At 47.6% G+C, this 18,614-nt stretch overlaps 1 protein-coding gene across 1 annotated transcript in view; it reads left to right on the plus strand.

The window, feature by feature from the left end:
- Positions 1–18,614, plus strand: part of crb1 (crumbs cell polarity complex component 1) — a 70,042-nt gene that overhangs the window by 27,100 nt on the left and 24,328 nt on the right. Inside the window, exons 6-7 of the mRNA XM_071346380.1 lie at positions 2,422–3,396; positions 15,066–15,616. Of these exons, the coding sequence (XP_071202481.1) occupies positions 2,422–3,396; positions 15,066–15,616 (1,526 nt within the window). The remainder of the gene's footprint in view (positions 1–2,421; positions 3,397–15,065; positions 15,617–18,614) is intronic.

Genomic DNA, 18,614 nt, shown 5'->3' on the forward strand with positions numbered 1-18,614 from the left:
AACACATTATGAACTAGGAACCACAGGTAATGTCCCATTGAAACACATTATGAACTAGGAACCACAGGTAATGTCCCATTGAAACACATTATGAACCAGGAACCACAGGTAATGTCCCATTGAAACACATTATGAACTAGGAACCACAGGTAATGTCCCATTGAAACACATTATGAACCAGGAACCACAGGTAATGTCCATTGAAACACATTATGAACCAGGAACCACAGGTAATGTCCATTGAAACACATTATGAACTAGGAACCACAGATAATGTTCCATTGAAACACATTATGAACTAGGAACCACAGGTAATGTCCCATTGAAACACATTATGAACTAGGAACCACAGGTAATGTCCATTGAAACACATTATGAACTAGGAACCACAGATAATGTCCCATTGAAACACATTATGAACCAGGAACCACAGGTAATGTCCATTGAAACACATTATGAACTAGGAACCACAGATAATGTCCCATTGAAACACATTATGAACTAGGAACCACAGGTAATGTCCATTGAAACACATTATGAACTAGGAACCACAGGTAATGTCCATTGAAACACATTATGAATGATTTCTGATCACTGTCATTACCCATCAAAGGTTCACATTTCTGCTCGATGAAGCTAGGCACTCCCATAACAAATGAGTGCATGCTCATTTGCTAAATGCTAAAATATGACAACCCTAAGTATGGATACTGGTCCAGCCTATTGTTTAGGTCACCTCCAACAACCAATGATCAACTCTGTTTCATAACTATATGACAGGCACCAATGGTTGTAGCTTGGGCCTACAAAGTTTTCACCCATTAGGGAAAGGGAAAAGGGGATACCTAGTCAGTTGTACAACTGAATGCCTTCAACTGAAACGGGTCTTCCACATTTAACCCCTCTGAATCAGAGAGGTGTGGGGGGGCTGCCTTAATCGACATCCACGTCTTCGGCGCCCGGGGAACAGTGGGTTAACTGCCTTGCTCAGGGGCAGAACGGGGATTCGATCCAGCAACCTTTTGGTTACTGGCTAAACGCTCTAACCACTAGGCTACCATTAGCGCTCTATTCTATTCATCCTGCTGCATAAGCAGGCCTGTGATCTGCCTGTTAGGCCCAGCAGGTAAGACTAGTGGCTGTGTCTATAATTGACTCCCCCAGCAGGTAAGACTAGTGTCTATAATTGACTCCCCCAGCAGGTAAGACTAGTGTCTATAATTGACTCCCCCAGCAGGTAAGACTAGTGTCTATAATTGACTCCCCCAGCAGGTAAGACTAGTGTCTATAATTGACTCCCCCAGCAGGTAAGACTAGTGTCTATAATTGACTCCCCCAGCAGTCACCAGTGTTCACTCTGTAAGAAGGCTGTAATTGCATTAGTGTTAATCCTGAGGATCTGGCTTCCCTGGACTACTTCCTGCAGAAGGACTCCGCACTGTGTTCAGTTGTGTATGGCTGGAGACCAGAGGACAGGGACTGTCGGCTAATATGATGACCTATGGTCACAACGGGATTGAACACTCAGTGGTAGTTGACATCTAGACGAGTGTATAGTTATTGGTGGGAAACTCGAAAAACCGGCACCATGCTGCAAGTGGAAGTATGGATTTGGAGCATTCTATTGCTAAGTGCAGGTATGGTTACAGGTTATAAATAGTTCTTTATGCCTTACGTTTGTTTTTTGTCAATAACAAAATACCGAATGCTGGTAATGACCTTGTTATACTTATCAATCTCATTGAAGTAAATTGTATGAAGTGATTATTGTTGATCGTCAACATTATTGTTGATCGTCAACAGCAAGATTCACGCTTTTGCTGTTTGTTTTTGCAAAGATTGAGAAAATGTCTTAGTGTAGTAGCTTTTGTTACTATGTGGTTTTCTACTGTATATATGATTGGATGGGTCTATTGGGTCTGTGGACCAGAGGTTGCCCAAAGACTTATCATTATGCAACAGGCACACGATAGTCCAGTTAGGTTTTAGTATTAACTTGACATGGTGTAGAGGTTGGCGAGCTTAGCTCACAGAGAGCATCATGGGAAGGGTGGCACCGCAGGGAGCTTCCTTTAGTCTACAGCTTCAAATCACTCATCATATACAGTACAATGGAAGACGTGTTTATGGTGAAGGTTTACATGTGTCTTCGGTAAGAAGTTATAATGTGGTCATGTCCCTCAATAAGTTATATACTGTACATTATTCATGATTCAAAATAGTGCTTCAAAAGGTGAGGAGAAGAAGAATATTTTCTGTACTAGAATAGCAGGAAATGTGAAGAGTGAATATTTCACGCCTGGTACCAGCTCTTAGAGAAAAAGTAATAACATACTTTAATTTCCATTCCTCCAAAGACTAATTTCTACCGATCGTAGTATTATCGACCCACATCATCACCCAGTCTCCCTTCTCTTCCAGGAACTCTTTGTGAGGAGGTAGTGGACGCGTGCGACCCCAGCCCTTGTGAGAACGGGGGTCAGTGTGAGAGCCTTGTGGAGAGCTATGTGTGCCACTGCTCTCCGCAGAACCACGATGAGTTCCTGTACGGGGGACAGAACTGCAGCGAGGCTATGGTGGGCTGTGAGGGCCACGAGTGTCAGAACCAGGGCTCGTGTTCTCCCTTCCTGAGCGACGGTCATCATGGCTACTCCTGCCTCTGCCCCCCGGGCCTCACCGGGCCTCTTTGCCAGACCCCCACAGCCTTCTCCTTCGAGCGGAAAGGCTATTTGCTGTTGCAGAGCCCACTGGTGGCCGCGGAGGCCTCATGCAACATCACCCTGAGCTTCCGGACAGTGCTGCCCAGGGCCGTGCTCTTCCAGCGGGGCAGTGGAGGGCTGGTCTTGGGTCTGGAGCTACTGGGGGGCCAGCTGACACTCAGCCTGAGGAGGGAGGCCTTGGCTGGGGGTGGGGAAGAGGGAGAGGCCCTGCAGCTTAGGCAGACCCTGGAGCTCCCCCTTAACGTGACTGATGGGGAGTGGCACTCTGTGAAAGCCGTGCTGGAGGACGGCCTGCTCAGCCTCAGGCTCCTGGATGGTGGGGTCTGTCAGGAGCAGGACTGTGAGAGCGAAGCCCGGGTCGATGGCACCCTGGCTGGGGCGGACTTTCCAGAGTCTCCCCTCCAGAACACTTTCATCGGCGGGGTGGTGGAGGCAGGCGCCGCCCTGGTCCCAGTCCCGGCCTTCATTGGCTGTCTACGGGACGTGTTTGTGGACTCCCAGCTGGTGGTTCCGGAGGAGTGGCTGAGCGACTCGGCAGTGAACGTGACTGCAGGCTGCAGCCACAGGGACCGATGCCAGGACAGCCCCTGTGAGAACAGAGGACAGTGCATCAACCTGTGGCAGAGCTACCAGTGCCGGTGCCCCCGGCCATACGAAGGTCACGACTGTGCTGAGGGTAAGAATGGAGGAATGAGTGGAGGAGGATAGGTGTAGTGAGGAAAAGGTATGGGAGCCCTCGAGATCTTCTCTAATTTCAAGGGCTAGTTTTGCCCATTACATACATACAGTTGAAGTCGGAAGTTTACATACACTTAGGTTGGAGTCATTAAAACTCGTTTTTCAACCCCTCCACAAATGTCTTGTTAACAAACTATAGTTTTGGCAAGTTGGTTCGGACATCTACTTTGTGCATGACACAAGTCATTTTTCCAACAATTGTTTACAGACAGATTATTTCAGTTATAATTCACTGTATCACAATTCAAGTGGGTCAGAAGTTTACATACACTAAGTTGACTGTGCCTTTAAACAGCTTGGAGAATCCAGAAAATGATGTCATGGCATTAGAAGCTTCTGATAGGCTAATTGACATAATTTTAGTCAATTGGAGGTGTACCTGTGGATGTATTTCAAGGCCTACCTTCAAACTCAGTGCCTCTTTACTTGACATCATGGGAAAATCTAAAGAAATTAGCCAAACAATTGTAGACCTCCACAAGTCTGGTTCATCCTTGGGAGCAATTTCCAAACACCTGAAGGTACCATGTTCATCTGTACAAACAATAGTACGCAAGTATAAACACCATGGGACCACGTAGCCGTCATACCGCTCAGGAAGGAGACGTGTTCTGTCTCCTAGAGATGAACGTACTTTGATGCAATAAGTGAAAATCAGTCCCAGAACAACCTTGTGGACCTTGTGAAGATGCTGGAGGAAACAGGTACAAAAGTATCTATATCCACAGTAAAACGAGTCCTATATTGACATAACCTGAAAGGCCGCTCAACAAGGAAGAAGACACTGCTCCAAAACCGCCATAAAAACGCCAGACTACGGTTTGCAACTGCACATGGGGACAAAGATCGTACTTTTTGGAGAAATGTCCTCTGGTCTGATGAAACAAAAATAGAACTGTTCGGCCATAATGACCATCATTGTGTTTGGAGGAAAAATGGGAAGGCTTGCAAGCCAAAGAACACCCTCCCAACCGTGAAGCACAGGGGTGGCAGCATCATGTTGTGGGGGTGCTTTGCTTCAGGAGGGACTGGTGCACTTCACAAAATAGATGGCATCATGCGGAAACAAAATCATGTGGATATATTGAAGCAACATCTCAAGACATCAGTCAGGAAGTTAAAGCTTGGTCGCAAATGGGTCTTCCAAAGGGACAATGACCCCAAGCATACTTCCAAAGTTGTGGCAAAATGGCTTAAGGAAAACAAAGTCAATGTATTGGAGTGGCCATCACAAAGCTCTGACCTCAATCCTATAGAAAATGTGTTGGCAGAACTGAAAAAGCGTGTGCGAGCAAGGAGGTCTACAAACCTGACTCAGTTACACCAGCTCTCTCAGGAGGAATGGCCCAAAATTCACCCAATTTATTGTGGGAAGCTTGTGGAAGGCTACCCGAAATGTTTGACCCAAGTTAAACAATTTAAAGGCAATGCTACCAAATACTAATTGAGTGTATGTAAACTTCTGACCCACTGGGAATGTAATGAAAGAAATAATAGCTGAAATAAATCATTCTCTCTACTATTATTCTGACATTTCACATTCTTAAAATAAAGTGGTGATCCTAACTGACCTAAGACAGGGAATTTTTACTAGGATTAAATGTCAGGAATTGTGAAAAACTGAGTTGAAATGTATTTGGCTAAGGTGTATGTAAACTTCCGACTTCAACTGTAGCTACATATGGGAAGAAGTGGAGGGCACTCAACCAACGTGAGTCGAGGTGAAAACAAAAAACCTATTATATAATTTAAGCAACTATTAAAAATGTGACGTTTCAGCCTTCATCAATGGCCTTCACCAATGGCCTTTATCAATGGCCTCTATCAATGGCCTTCACCAGTGGCCATCATCAATGGCCTTCATCAATGGCCTTCATCAATGGCCTTCACCAGTGGCCATCACCAATGGCGTTTATCAATGGCCTTCACCAGTGGCCATCATCAATGGCCTTCATCAGTACCATACACAGCTTCATACCCATGCTCAAATGTATTGAACAGAACACCGTGTAGAATAGAGCAGAGCAGTCAGAAGTCCCATTCAGAGATCAGCTCCCTGAAAGGATAAATGGATTAAAGGAGGGAGGAAATCTGTGTTGGAAACGATGACGTAATGCATTGCCATGTAAGGACTTACAATACTTACACAATACAAAAAACACACAGATTGATTTGCAATCCTAGACTCACACAAATGTCAGTGCGGAGTTTACAGTACACCCAGGCAAGTCATTTCAGCCCTTTGTTTTTCTGAGAGGGATATTATTAGCCAGTTGTCATCAAAGGAGATTAGTAATAATCTGACCGTATTTAAGGAAAGACACACAGAAACACAAACGCTACACACACATCTAGATGTAGATTTGAACTTTAGCTCACCTGGCTGCACCGAATGACCCTGGGAATAAGCTACAGTGGGGAGAACAAGTATTTGATACACTGCCGATTTTGCAGGTTTTCCTACTTACAAAGCATGTAGAGGTCTGTAATTTTTATCATAGGTACACTTCAACTGTGAGAGACGGAATTTAAAACAAAAATCCAGAAAATCACATTGTATGATTTTTAAGTAATTAATTCGCATTTTATTGCATGACATAAGTATTTGATCACCTACCAACCAGTAAGAATTCCGGCTCTCACAGACCTGTTAGTTTTTCTTTAAGAAGCCCTCCTGTTCTCCACTCATTACCTGTATTAACTGCACCTGTTTGAACTCGTTACCTGTATAAAAGACACCTGTCCACCCACTCAATCAAACAGACTCCAACCTCTCCACAATGGCCAAGACCAGAGAGCTGTGTAAGGACATCAGGGATAAAATTGTAGACCTGCACAAGGCTGGGATGGGCTACAGGACAATAGGTAAGCAGCTTGGTGAGAAGGCAACAACTGTTGGCGCAATTATTAGAAAATGGAAGAAGTTCAAGATGACGGTCAATCACCCTCGGTCTGGGGCTCCATGCAAGATCTCACCTCGTGGGGCATCAATGATCATGAGGAAGGTGAGGGATCAGCCCAGAACTACACGGCAGGACCTGGTTAATGACCTGAAGAGAGCTGGGACCACAGTCTCAAAGAAAACCATTAGTAACACACTACGCCGTCATGGATTAAAATCCTGCAGCGCACGCAAGGTCCCCCTGCTCAAGCCAGCGCATGTCCAGGCCCGTCTGAAGTTTGCCAATGACCATCTGGATGATCCAGAGGAGGAATTGGAGAAGGTCATGTGGTCTGATGAGACATTAATAGAGCTTTTTGGTCTAAACTCCACTCGCCGTGTTTGGAGGAAGAAGAAGGATTAGTACAACCCCAAGAACACCATCCTAACCGTGAAGCTTGGAGGTGGAAACATCATTCTTTGGGGATGCTTTTCTGCAAAGGGGACAGGATGACTGCACCGTATTGAGGGGAGGATGGATGGGGCCATGCATCGCGAGATCTTGGCCAACAACCTCCTTCCCTCAGTAAGAGCATTGAAGATAGGTCGTGGCTGGGTCTTCCAGCATGACAACGACCCGAAACACACAGCCAGGGCAACTAAGGAGTGGCTCCGTAAGAAGCATCTCAAGGTCCTGGAGTGGCCTAGCCAGTCTCCAGACCTGAACCCAATAGAAAATCTTTGGAGGGAGCTGAAAGTCCGTATTGCCCAGCGACAGCCCCGAAACCTGAAGGATCTGGAGAAGGTCTGTATGGAGGAGTAGGCCAAAATCCCTGCTGCAGTGTGTGCAAACCTGGTCAAGAACTACAGGAAACGTATGATCTCTGTAATTGCAAACAAAGGTTTCTGTACCAAATATTAAGTTCTGCTTTTCTGATGTATCAAATACTTATGTCATGCAATAAAATGCGAATTAATTACTTAAAAATCATACAATGTGATTTTCTGGATTTTTGTTTTAAATTCCGTCTCTCACAGTTGAAGTGTACCTATGATAAAAATTACAGACCTCTACATGCTTTGTAAGTAGGAAAACCTGCAAAATCGGCAGTGTATCAAATACTTGTTCTCCCCACTGTACATAAGCGGTCGTTTTTTCACTAATTGGTTTTAATAATTGGGCAAAAGATCAGAATTGGTCTGCCTGTGTAAACACAGCCTGTGATTTGGGAAAAGGCAGACAGTTCAGGCTGTAGTGTATGATATGGGAAAAGGCAGACATTACAGGATGTAGTGTATGATATGGGAAAAGGCAGACAGTGCAGGATGTAGTGTATGATATGGGAAAAGGCAGACAGTGCAGGATGTAGTGTATGATATGGGAAAAGGCAGACAGTGCAGGATGTAGTGTATGATATGGGAAAAGGCAGACATTACAGGATGTAGTGTATGATATGGGAAAAGGCAGACAGTGCAGGATGTAGTGTATGATATGGGAAAAGGCAGACAGTGCAGGATGTAGTGTATGATATGGGAAAAGGCAGACATTACAGGATGTAGTGTATGATATGGGAAAAGGCAGACATTACAGGATGTAGTGTATGATATGGGAAAAGGCAGACATTACAGGATGTAGTGTATGATATGGGAAAAGGCAGACAGTGCAGGATGTAGTGTATGATATGGGAAAAGGCAGACAGTGCAGGATGTAGTGTATGATATGGGAAAAGGCAGACATTACAGGATGTAGTGTATGATATGGGAAAAGGCAGACATTACAGGATGTAGTGTATGATATGGGAAAAGGCAGACATTACAGGATGTAGTGTATGATGTGGGAAAAGGCAGACATTACAGGATGTAGCTGCTATCTGAGATTGATGAGACATTACAACACAATCATTATAACTCTGTTATAATAACACAATTATTACATAATAACACAACAATTATTATAACCCTGTTATAATAACACAAATCATTATAACCCTGTTTAATAACACAATCATTATAACCCTGTTTAATAACACAATCAACACGAGGGCCCCCGAGTGGCGCAGGGGTCTCAGTTCTAGAGGCGTCACTAAAGACCCTGGTTCGATTCCAGGCTGTATCACAACCGGACGTGATTGGGAGTCCCATAGGGTGGCGCACAATTGGCCCAGCATCGTCCGGGTTTGGCCGGGGTAGGCCGTCATTGTAAATTATATATTTTTTTTAACTGACTTGCCTAGTTAAATAAAGGTTCAATAAATAATTAATAAAAAAATCATCAGAACCCTGTTATAATAAAACAATCATCATAATCTTAACCCTGTCTCTCTCTCTGTAGAGTACATGATGGCCCTAACCTGTCTCTCTCTCTGTACAGTACATGATGGCCCTAACCTGTCTCTCTCTCTGTAGAGTATCTGATCCAAATCAGTCAGGTTTCAAGACTAGTCATTCAACTGAGACTGCTCTTCTCTGTGTCACGGAGGCGCTCCGCACTGCTAAAGCTAACTCTCTCTCCTCTGCTCTCATCCTTCTAGACCTATCGGCTGCCTTTGATACTGTGAACCATCAGATCCTCCTCTCCACCCTCTCCGAGCTGGGCATCTCCGGCGCGGCCCACGCTTGGATTGCGTCCTACCTGACAGGTCGCTCCTACCAGGTGGCGTGGCGAGAATCTGTCTCCGCACCACGTGCTCTCACCACTGGTGTCCCCCAGGGCTCTGTTCTAGGCCCTCTCCTATTCTCGCTATACACCAAGTCACTTGGCTCTGTCATATCCTCACATGGTCTCTCCTATCATTGCTATGCAGACGACACACAATTAATCTTCTCCTTTCCCCCCTCTGATAACCAGGTGGTGAATCGCATCTCTGCATGTCTGGCAGACATATCAGTGTGGATGACGGATCACCACCTCAAGCTGAACCTCGGCAAGACGGAGCTGCTCTTCCTCCCGGGGAAGGACTGCCCGTTCCATGATCTCGCCATCACGGTTGACAACTCCATTGTGTCCTCCTCCCAGAGTGCTAAGAACCTTGGCGTGATCCTGGACAACACCCTGTCGTTCTCAACTAACATCAAGGCGGTGACCCGTTCCTGTAGGTTCATGCTCTACAACATTCGCAGAGTACGACCCTGCCTTACGCAGGAAGCGGCGCAGGTCCTAATCCAGGCACTTGTCATCTCCCGTCTGGATTACTGCAACTCGCTGTTGGCTGGGCTCCCTGCCTGTGCCATTAAACCCCTACAACTCATCCAGAACGCCGCAGCCCGTCTGGTGTTCAACTTTCCCAAGTTCTCTCACGTCACCCCGCTCCTCCGCTCTCTCCACTGGCTTCCAGTTGAAGCTCGCATCCGCTACAAGACCATGGTGCTTGCCTACGGAGCTGTGAGGGGAACGGCACCTCCGTACCTTCAGGCTCTGATCAGGCCCTACACCCAAACAAGGGCACTGCGTTCATCCACCTCTGGCCTGCTCGCCTCCCTACCTCTGAGGAAGTACAGTTCCCGCTCAGCCCAGTCAAAACTGTTCGCTGCTCTGGCACCCCAATGGTGGAACAAACTCCCTCACGACGCCAGGTCAGCGGAGTCAATCACCACCTTCCGGAGACACCTGAAACCCCACCTCTTTAAGGAATACCTAGGATAGGATAAAGTAATCCTTCTAACCCCCCCCCCCCTTAAAAGAGTTAGATGCACTATTGTAAAGTGGTTGTTCCACTGGATATCATAAGGTGAATGCACCAATTTGTAAGTCGCTCTGGATAAGAGCGTCTGCTAAATGACTTAAATGTAAATGAGTACATGATGGCCCTAACCCTGTCTCTGTCCCTGTACAGTACATGATGGCCCTAACCTGTCTCTCTCTCTGTAGAGTACATGATGGCCCTAACCCTGTCTCTCTCCCTGTACAGTACATGATGGCCCTAACCTGTCTCTCTCTCTGTAGAGTACATGATGGCCCTAACCCTGTCTCTCTCCCTGTACAGTACATGATGGCCCTAACCTGTCTCTCTCTCTGTAGAGTACATGATGGCCCTAAAGCCCTGTCTCTCTCCCTGTACAGTACATGATGGCCCTAACCTGTCTCTCTCTCTCTGTACAGTACATGATGGCCCTAACCTGTCTCTCTCTCTGTAGAGTACGTGACGGCCCTAACCTGTCTCTCTCACCGGAACAGTACATGATGACCCTAACCCTGTCTCTCTCTCTGTAGAGTACATGATGGCCCTAACCTGTCTCTCTCACCGGAAAAGTACATGATGACCCTAACCCTGTCTCTCTCTCTGTAGAGTACATGATGGCCCTAACCTGTCTCTCTCACCGGAACAGTACATGATGACCCTAACCCTGTCTCTCTCTCTGTAGAGTACATGATGGCCCTAACCTGTCTCTCTCACCGGAACAGTACATGATGACCCTAACCCTGTCTCTCTCTCTGTAGAGTACGTGACGGCCCTAACCTGTCTCTCTCACCGGAACAGTACATGATGACCCTAACCCTGTCTCTCTCTCTGTAGAGTACATGATGGCCCTAACCTGTCTCTCTCACCGGAACAGTACATGATGACCCTAACCCTGTCTCTCTCTCTGTAGAGTACATGATGGCCCTAACCTGTCTCTCTCACCGGAACAGTACATGATGACCCTAACCCTGTCTCTCTCTCTGTAGAGTACATGACGGCCCTAACCTGTCTCTCTCACCGGAACAGTACATGATGACCCTAACCCTGTCTCTCTCTCTGTAGAGTACATGATGGCCCTAACCTGTCTCTCTCACCGGAACAGTACATGATGACCCTAACCCTGTCTCTCTCTCTGTAGAGTACATGACGGCCCTAACCTGTCTCTCTCTCTGTAGAGTACATGACGGCCCTAACCTGTCTCTCTCACCGGAACAGTACATGATGACCCTAACCCTGTCTCTCTCTCTGTAGAGTACGTGACGGCCCTAACCTGTCTCTCTCACCGGAACAGTACATGATGACCCTAACCCTGTCTCTCTCTCTGTAGAGTACGTGACGGCCCTAACCTGTCTCTCTCACCGGAACAGTACATGATGACCCTAACCCTGTCTCTCTCTCTGTAGAGTACGTGACGGCCCTAACCTGTCTCTCTCACCGGAACACGCTTGGATTGCGTCCTACCTGACAGGTCGCTCCTACCAGGTGGCGTGGCGAGAATCTGTCTCCGCACCACGTGCTCTCACCACTGGTGTCCCCCAGGGCTCTGTTCTAGGCCCTCTCCTATTCTCGCTATACACCAAGTCACTTGGCTCTGTCATATCCTCACATGGTCTCTCCTATCATTGCTATGCAGACGACACACAATTAATCTTCTCCTTTCCCCCCTCTGATAACCAGGTGGTGAATCGCATCTCTGCATGTCTGGCAGACATATCAGTGTGGATGACGGATCACCACCTCAAGCTGAACCTCGGCAAGACGGAGCTGCTCTTCCTCCCGGGGAAGGACTGCCCGTTCCATGATCTCGCCATCACGGTTGACAACTCCATTGTGTCCTCCTCCCAGAGTGCTAAGAACCTTGGCGTGATCCTGGACAACACCCTGTCGTTCTCAACTAACATCAAGGCGGTGACCCGTTCCTGTAGGTTCATGCTCTACAACATTCGCAGAGTACGACCCTGCCTCACGCAGGAAGCGGCGCAGGTCCTAATCCAGGCACTTGTCATCTCCCGTCTGGATTACTGCAACTCGCTGTTGGCTGGGCTCCCTGCCTGTGCCATTAAACCCCTACAACTCATCCAGAACGCCGCAGCCCGTCTGGTGTTCAACTTTCCCAAGTTCTCTCACGTCACCCCGCTCCTCCGCTCTCTCCACTGGCTTCCAGTTGAAGCTCGCATCCGCTACAAGACCATGGTGCTTGCCTACGGAGCTGTGAGGGGAACGGCACCTCCGTACCTTCAGGCTCTGATCAGGCCCTACACCCAAACAAGGGCACTGCGTTCATCCACCTCTGGCCTGCTCGCCTCCCTACCTCTGAGGAAGTACAGTTCCCGCTCAGCCCAGTCAAAACTGTTCGCTGCTCTGGCACCCCAATGGTGGAACAAACTCCCTCACGACGCCAGGTCAGCGGAGTCAATCACCACCTTCCGGAGACACCTGAAACCCCACCTCTTTAAGGAATACCTAGGATAGGATAAAGTAATCCTTCTAACCCCCCCCCCTTAAAAGAGTTAGATGCACTATTGTAAAGTGGTTGTTCCACTGGATATCATAAGGTGAATGCACCAATTTGTAAGTCGCTCTGGATAAGAGCGTCTGCTAAATGACTTAAATGTAAATGAGTACATGATGGCCCTAACCCTGTCTCTGTCCCTGTACAGTACATGATGGCCCTAACCTGTCTCTCTCTCTGTAGAGTACATGATGGCCCTAACCCTGTCTCTCTCCCTGTACAGTACATGATGGCCCTAACCTGTCTCTCTCTCTGTAGAGTACATGATGGCCCTAACCCTGTCTCTCTCCCTGTACAGTACATGATGGCCCTAACCTGTCTCTCTCTCTGTAGAGTACATGATGGCCCTAACCTGTCTCTCTCTCTGTAGAGTACATGATGGCCCTAAAGCCCTGTCTCTCTCCCTGTACAGTACATGATGGCCCTAACCTGTCTCTCTCTCTCTGTACAGTACATGATGGCCCTAACCTGTCTCTCTCTCTGTAGAGTACGTGACGGCCCTAACCTGTCTCTCTCACCGGAACAGTACATGATGACCCTAACCCTGTCTCTCTCTCTGTAGAGTACATGATGGCCCTAACCTGTCTCTCTCACCGGAACAGTACATGATGACCCTAACCCTGTCTCTCTCTCTGTAGAGTACATGATGGCCCTAACCTGTCTCTCTCACCGGAACAGTACATGATGACCCTAACCCTGTCTCTCTCTCTGTAGAGTACATGATGGCCCTAACCTGTCTCTCTCACCGGAACAGTACATGATGACCCTAACCCTGTCTCTCTCTCTGTAGAGTACATGATGGCCCTAACCTGTCTCTCTCACCGGAACAGTACATGATGACCCTAACCCTGTCTCTCTCTCTGTAGAGTACGTGACGGCCCTAACCTGTCTCTCTCACCGGAACAGTACATGATGACCCTAACCCTGTCTCTCTCTCTGTAGAGTACATGATGGCCCTAACCTGTCTCTCTCACCGGAACAGTACATGATGACCCTAACCCTGTCTCTCTCTCTGTAGAGTACATGATGGCCCTAACCTGTCTCTCTCACCGGAACAGTACATGATGACCCTAACCCTGTCTCTCTCTCTGTAGAGTACATGACGGCCCTAACCTGTCTCTCTCACCGGAACAGTACATGATGACCCTAACCCTGTCTCTCTCTCTGTAGAGTACATGATGGCCCTAACCTGTCTCTCTCACCGGAACAGTACATGATGACCCTAACCCTGTCTCTCTCTCTGTAGAGTACATGACGGCCCTAACCTGTCTCTCTCTCTGTAGAGTACATGACGGCCCTAACCTGTCTCTCTCACCGGAACAGTACATGATGACCCTAACCCTGTCTCTCTCTCTGTAGAGTACGTGACGGCCCTAACCTGTCTCTCTCACCGGAACAGTACATGATGACCCTAACCCTGTCTCTCTCTCTGTAGAGTACGTGACGGCCCTAACCTGTCTCTCTCACCGGAACAGTACATGATGACCCTAACCCTGTCTCTCTCTCTGTAGAGTACGTGACGGCCCTAACCTGTCTCTCTCACCGGAACAGTACATGATGACCCTAACCCTGTCTCTCTCTCTGTAGAGTACGTGACGGCCCTAACCTGTCTCTCTCACCGGAACAGTACATGATGACCCTAACCCTGTCTCTCTCTCTGTAGAGTACGTGACGGCCCTAACCTGTCTCTCTCACCGGAACAGTACATGATGACCCTAACCCTGTCTGTCTCTCTGTAGAGTACGTGACGGCCCTAACCTGTCTCTCTCACCGGAACAGTACATGATGACCCTAACCCTGTCTCTCTCTCTGTAGAGTACGTGACGGCCCTAACCTGTCTCTCTCACCGGAACAGTACATGATGACCCTAACCCTGTCTCTCTCTCTGTAGAGTACATGATGGCCCTAACCTGTCTCTCTCACCGGAACAGTACATGATGACCCTAACCCTGTCTCTCTCTCTGTAGAGTACATGATGGCCCTAACCTGTCTCTCTCACCGGAACAGTACATGACGGCCCTAACCCTGTCTCTCTCTCTGTAGAGTACGTGACGGCCCTAACCCTGTCTCTCTCTCTGTAGAGTACGTGATGACCCTAACCTGTCTCTCTCTCTGTAGAGTACGTGGCGGCCCTAACCTGTCTCTCTCACCGGAACAGTACATGATGACCCTAACCCTGTCTCTCTCTCTGTAGAGTACATGATGGCCCTAACCTGTCTCTCTCACCGGAACAGTACATGATGACCCTAACCCTGTCTCTCTCTCTGTAGAGTACATGATGGCCCTAACCTGTCTCTCTCACCGGAACAGTACATGACGGCCCTAACCCTGTCTCTCTCTCTGTAGAGTACGTGACGGCCCTAACCCTGTCTCTCTCTCTGTAGAGTACGTGATGACCCTAACCTGTCTCTCTCACCGGAACAGTACATGATGACCCTAACCCTGTCTCTCTCTCTGTAGAGTACGTGACGGCCCTAACCTGTCTCTCTCTCTGTAGAGTACGTGATGACCCTAACCTGTCTCTCTCTCTGTAGAGTACGTGGCGGCCCGCTTCGGCAACAAGGACTCTCAGAGCTATGCCGTCTTCACCATCACAGACAACCCAGGAAGTGACATCACTGTCTCCCTTTTCCTGCGCACACGTCGCCACGCTGGCCTCTTATTGGTGCTCGTCAACAGCACCAGCCAATACCTGCGCCTGTGGCTGGACAAGGGACGGGTCAGAGTTCAGCTCCATAACTTTGAAACCTTGACCAGTGAGAGTGCGGTCAACGACGGAGACATCCACTTTGTGAGCATGGTGGTTGACCGTGAGCATATGGTCCTGTATGTAGCCAACCAGAAGCAGGGCTCGGTGGAGGTCAGGACGGTGGACAGTCAAATGGGAGATGTCGTGTATGTTGGGGGTCTGGCGGAGCAGAAGGCGTCAGCAGCGTTCGGGGGCTACTTTAAAGGCTGTATACAGGACCTGAGGATCAACGGAGAGAGACTGCAATTCTTCAGGCTGGACACCCCGGTGACGTCATATCCTGTCGAGCTCATGGCTAACGTCATAGCGGGCTGCACTGGGGATGATTCCTGTAGTGTGAGTGGACTGATCAGTCCTTAATCCTCTCTACACTTGCCCCTCCCTGTCCTACTCTGTCCCATGTCTTTTACCTGTCCTACTCTGTTCCCTGTCTCTCACCTGTCCTACTCTGTTACCTGTCCTAGTCTGTCCCCCCTGCCTTTTACCTGTCCTACTCTGGTCCCTGTCTTTCACCTGTCCTACTCTGGCCCCTATGTCTTACCTGTCCTACTGTGTCCCCTGTCCTACTCTGTCACCTGTCTTTTACCTTTACTACTCTGTCCCCTGTCCTACTCTGTTCCCTGTCTTCTTTTACCTATCCTACTCTGGCCCCTGTCCTACTCTGTCCCCTGTCTTTTACCTGTCCTACTCTGGGACCTGTCCTACTCTTCCACCTGTCCTACTCTGTTCCCTGTCTTCTTTTACCTATCCTACTCTGGCCCTTGTCCTACTCTGTCCCCTGTCCTTTACCTGTCCTACTCTATAACGTGTCCCTATCTATAACGTGTCCTACTCTGTACTCTGTCCTATTCTGTTCCCTGTCCTACACCTGTCCTACTCTGTCCTACTCTGTACCCTGTCCTACTCTGTCCCCTGTCTTTTACCTGTCCTACTCTGTCTCCTGTATTTTACCTGTCCTACTCTGTCCCCTGTCTAAAACCTGTCCTACTCTGTACCCTGTCCTACTCTGTCCCCTGTGTTTAATCTCTCCTACTCTGTCCGCTGTGTTTAATCTGTCCTACTCTGCTCCCTGTCTTACATCTGTCCTACTCTGCTCCCTGTCTTACATCTGTCCTACTCTGTCCCCTGTCTTACATCTGTCCTACTCTGTCCCCTGTCTTTTCCATCTGTCGTGCCCTGTCCTTTTCCCATGCCATACCCAGTCCTGCCCTGTCTTTCCCTGCTCTGCACACTGCCCTGTGCCACCCTTGCCTATCCCAACCATGCTCTACCAGTCTGGCCCCAGTCTGGCCCCAGTCTGGCCCCTGCCCATCCCTTCTCAGCCTTCATTATCTCACTCGTCCTCATTGCCTTAGAAAAGGATGAACGTCACCTATCCCACACAATCAAATTAAATGGTGTTTAAGGGTTAAGGGTAAGGGTGTTAAACAGAAGTGCTGTGATGTACTTAATAATGTCAAGTAGAGAGGGTGATTAAAGAAACAAAGAGTACTGGTAGAGAATAAGGACCTAGAAGAATACTGACAACTGTTTAGATTTGGGTTAGAGTCAGAGTTATGGTTAGACTCAGAATTAGGATTAGAGTCAGTTAGGGTCAGAGTTAGGGTTAGAGTCAGTTAGGGTTAGAGTCAGAGTTAGCGTTAGACTCAGAATTAGGGTTAGGGTTAGAGTCAGTTAGGGTTAGAGTCAGTTAGGGTTAGAGTCCGGTTTAGGGTTAGAGTCAGAGTTAGGGTTAGAGTCAGTTAGGGTTAGTGTCAGGGTTAGGGTTAGACTCAGAGTTAAGGTTAGAGTCAGAGTTATGGTTAGAGTCAGTTAGACTCATAGTTAAGGTTAGAGTCAGAGTTATGGTTAGAGTCAGTTAGACTCATAGTTAAGGTTAGAGTCAGAGTTATGGTTAGAGTCAGTTAGACTCATAGTTAAGGTTAGAGTCAGAGTTATGGTTAGAGTCAGTTAGACTCATAGTTAAGGTTAGAGTCAGAGTTATGGTTAGAGTCAGTTAGACTCATAGTTAGGGTTAGAGTCAGAGTTAGGGTTAGAGTCAGTTAGACTCAGGGTTAGAGTTAGCATTAGATTCAGATTTAGGGTTAGAGTCAGTTAAGGTTAGTGTCAGAGTTAGGGTTAGAGTCAGTTAGACTCAGAGTTAGGGTTAAACTCAGAGTTAGGGTTGGTGTCAGAGTTAGTGTCAGAGTTAGTGTTAGAGTCAGGGTTAGAGTTAGAGTCAGAGTTCGAGTCAGGGTCAGAGTTAGGGTTAGAGTCAGTTAGATTTAGAGTCAGAGTTAGGGTTAGAGTCAGTTAGACTCAGAGTTAGGGTTAAACTCAGAGTTAGTGTTAGGGTTAGTGTTAGAGTTAGGGTTAGAGTCAGTTAGGGTTAGAGTCAGTTAGGGTCAGAGTCAGGTTTAGAGTCAGTTATGGTTAGAGTCAGGGTCAGAGTTAGGGTTAGTTTCAGAGTTAGGGTTCGAGTTAGGGTTCGAGTCAGTTAAGGTTAGTGTCAGAATTAGAGTCAGGGTTAGAGTCATTTAGAGTCAGAGTTAGGATTAGAGTCAGTCAGAGTTAGGGTTAGAGTCAGAGTTAGGGTTAGTGTCAGAGTTAGGGTTGGAGTCAGGGTTAGAGTTAGAGTTAGGGTTAGAGTCAGAGTTAGGGTTAGAGTCAGTTGGACTCAGAGTTAGGGTTAGACTGAGCATTTGGGTTAGAGTCAGTTAGAGTTAGAGTTAGGGGTCGAGTCAGTTAGATTTAGAGTTAGACTCAGACTTAGGGTTAAACTCGGATTTAGGGTTCGAGTCAGTTAGGGTTAGTGTCAGAATCAGAGTCATTGTTAGAGTCGGTTAGAGTCATTTAGAGTTAGGGTTAGAGTCAGTCAGAGTTAGGGTTAGAGTCAGTCAGAGTTAGGGTTAGAGTCAGTCAGAGTTAGGGTTAGAGTCAGTCAGAGTTAGGGTTAGAGTCAGTCAGAGTTAGGGTTAGAGTCAGTCAGAGTTAGGGTTAGAGTCAGTCAGAGTTAGGGTTAGAGTCAGTCAGAGTTAGGGTTAGAGTCAGTCAGAGTTAGGGTTAGAGTCAGTCAGAGTTAGGGTTAGAGTCAGTCAGAGTTAGAGTCAGAGTTAGGTTTAGTGTCAGAGTTTGGGTTAGAGTCAGATTTTGGTTTAGAGTCAGAGTTTGGGTTAGAGTCCGAGGTAGTGTCAGTGTCAGGACTAGATTATTTGACTTCATTTCAGAACATGGGCCATTGACTTAATGTCCTCCATCTCCCTCTCTATCACTCTCTATCTCCATCCCAAATCCCTACGTATCTCTACACTGAGTACACCAAACATTAGGAACACCTTCCTCAGATTGTGTTGTA

The sequence above is a fragment of the Salvelinus alpinus genome, chromosome 16 (assembly GCF_045679555.1).
Source record: "Salvelinus alpinus chromosome 16, SLU_Salpinus.1, whole genome shotgun sequence".
Taxonomy (NCBI): domain Eukaryota; kingdom Metazoa; phylum Chordata; class Actinopteri; order Salmoniformes; family Salmonidae; genus Salvelinus; species Salvelinus alpinus.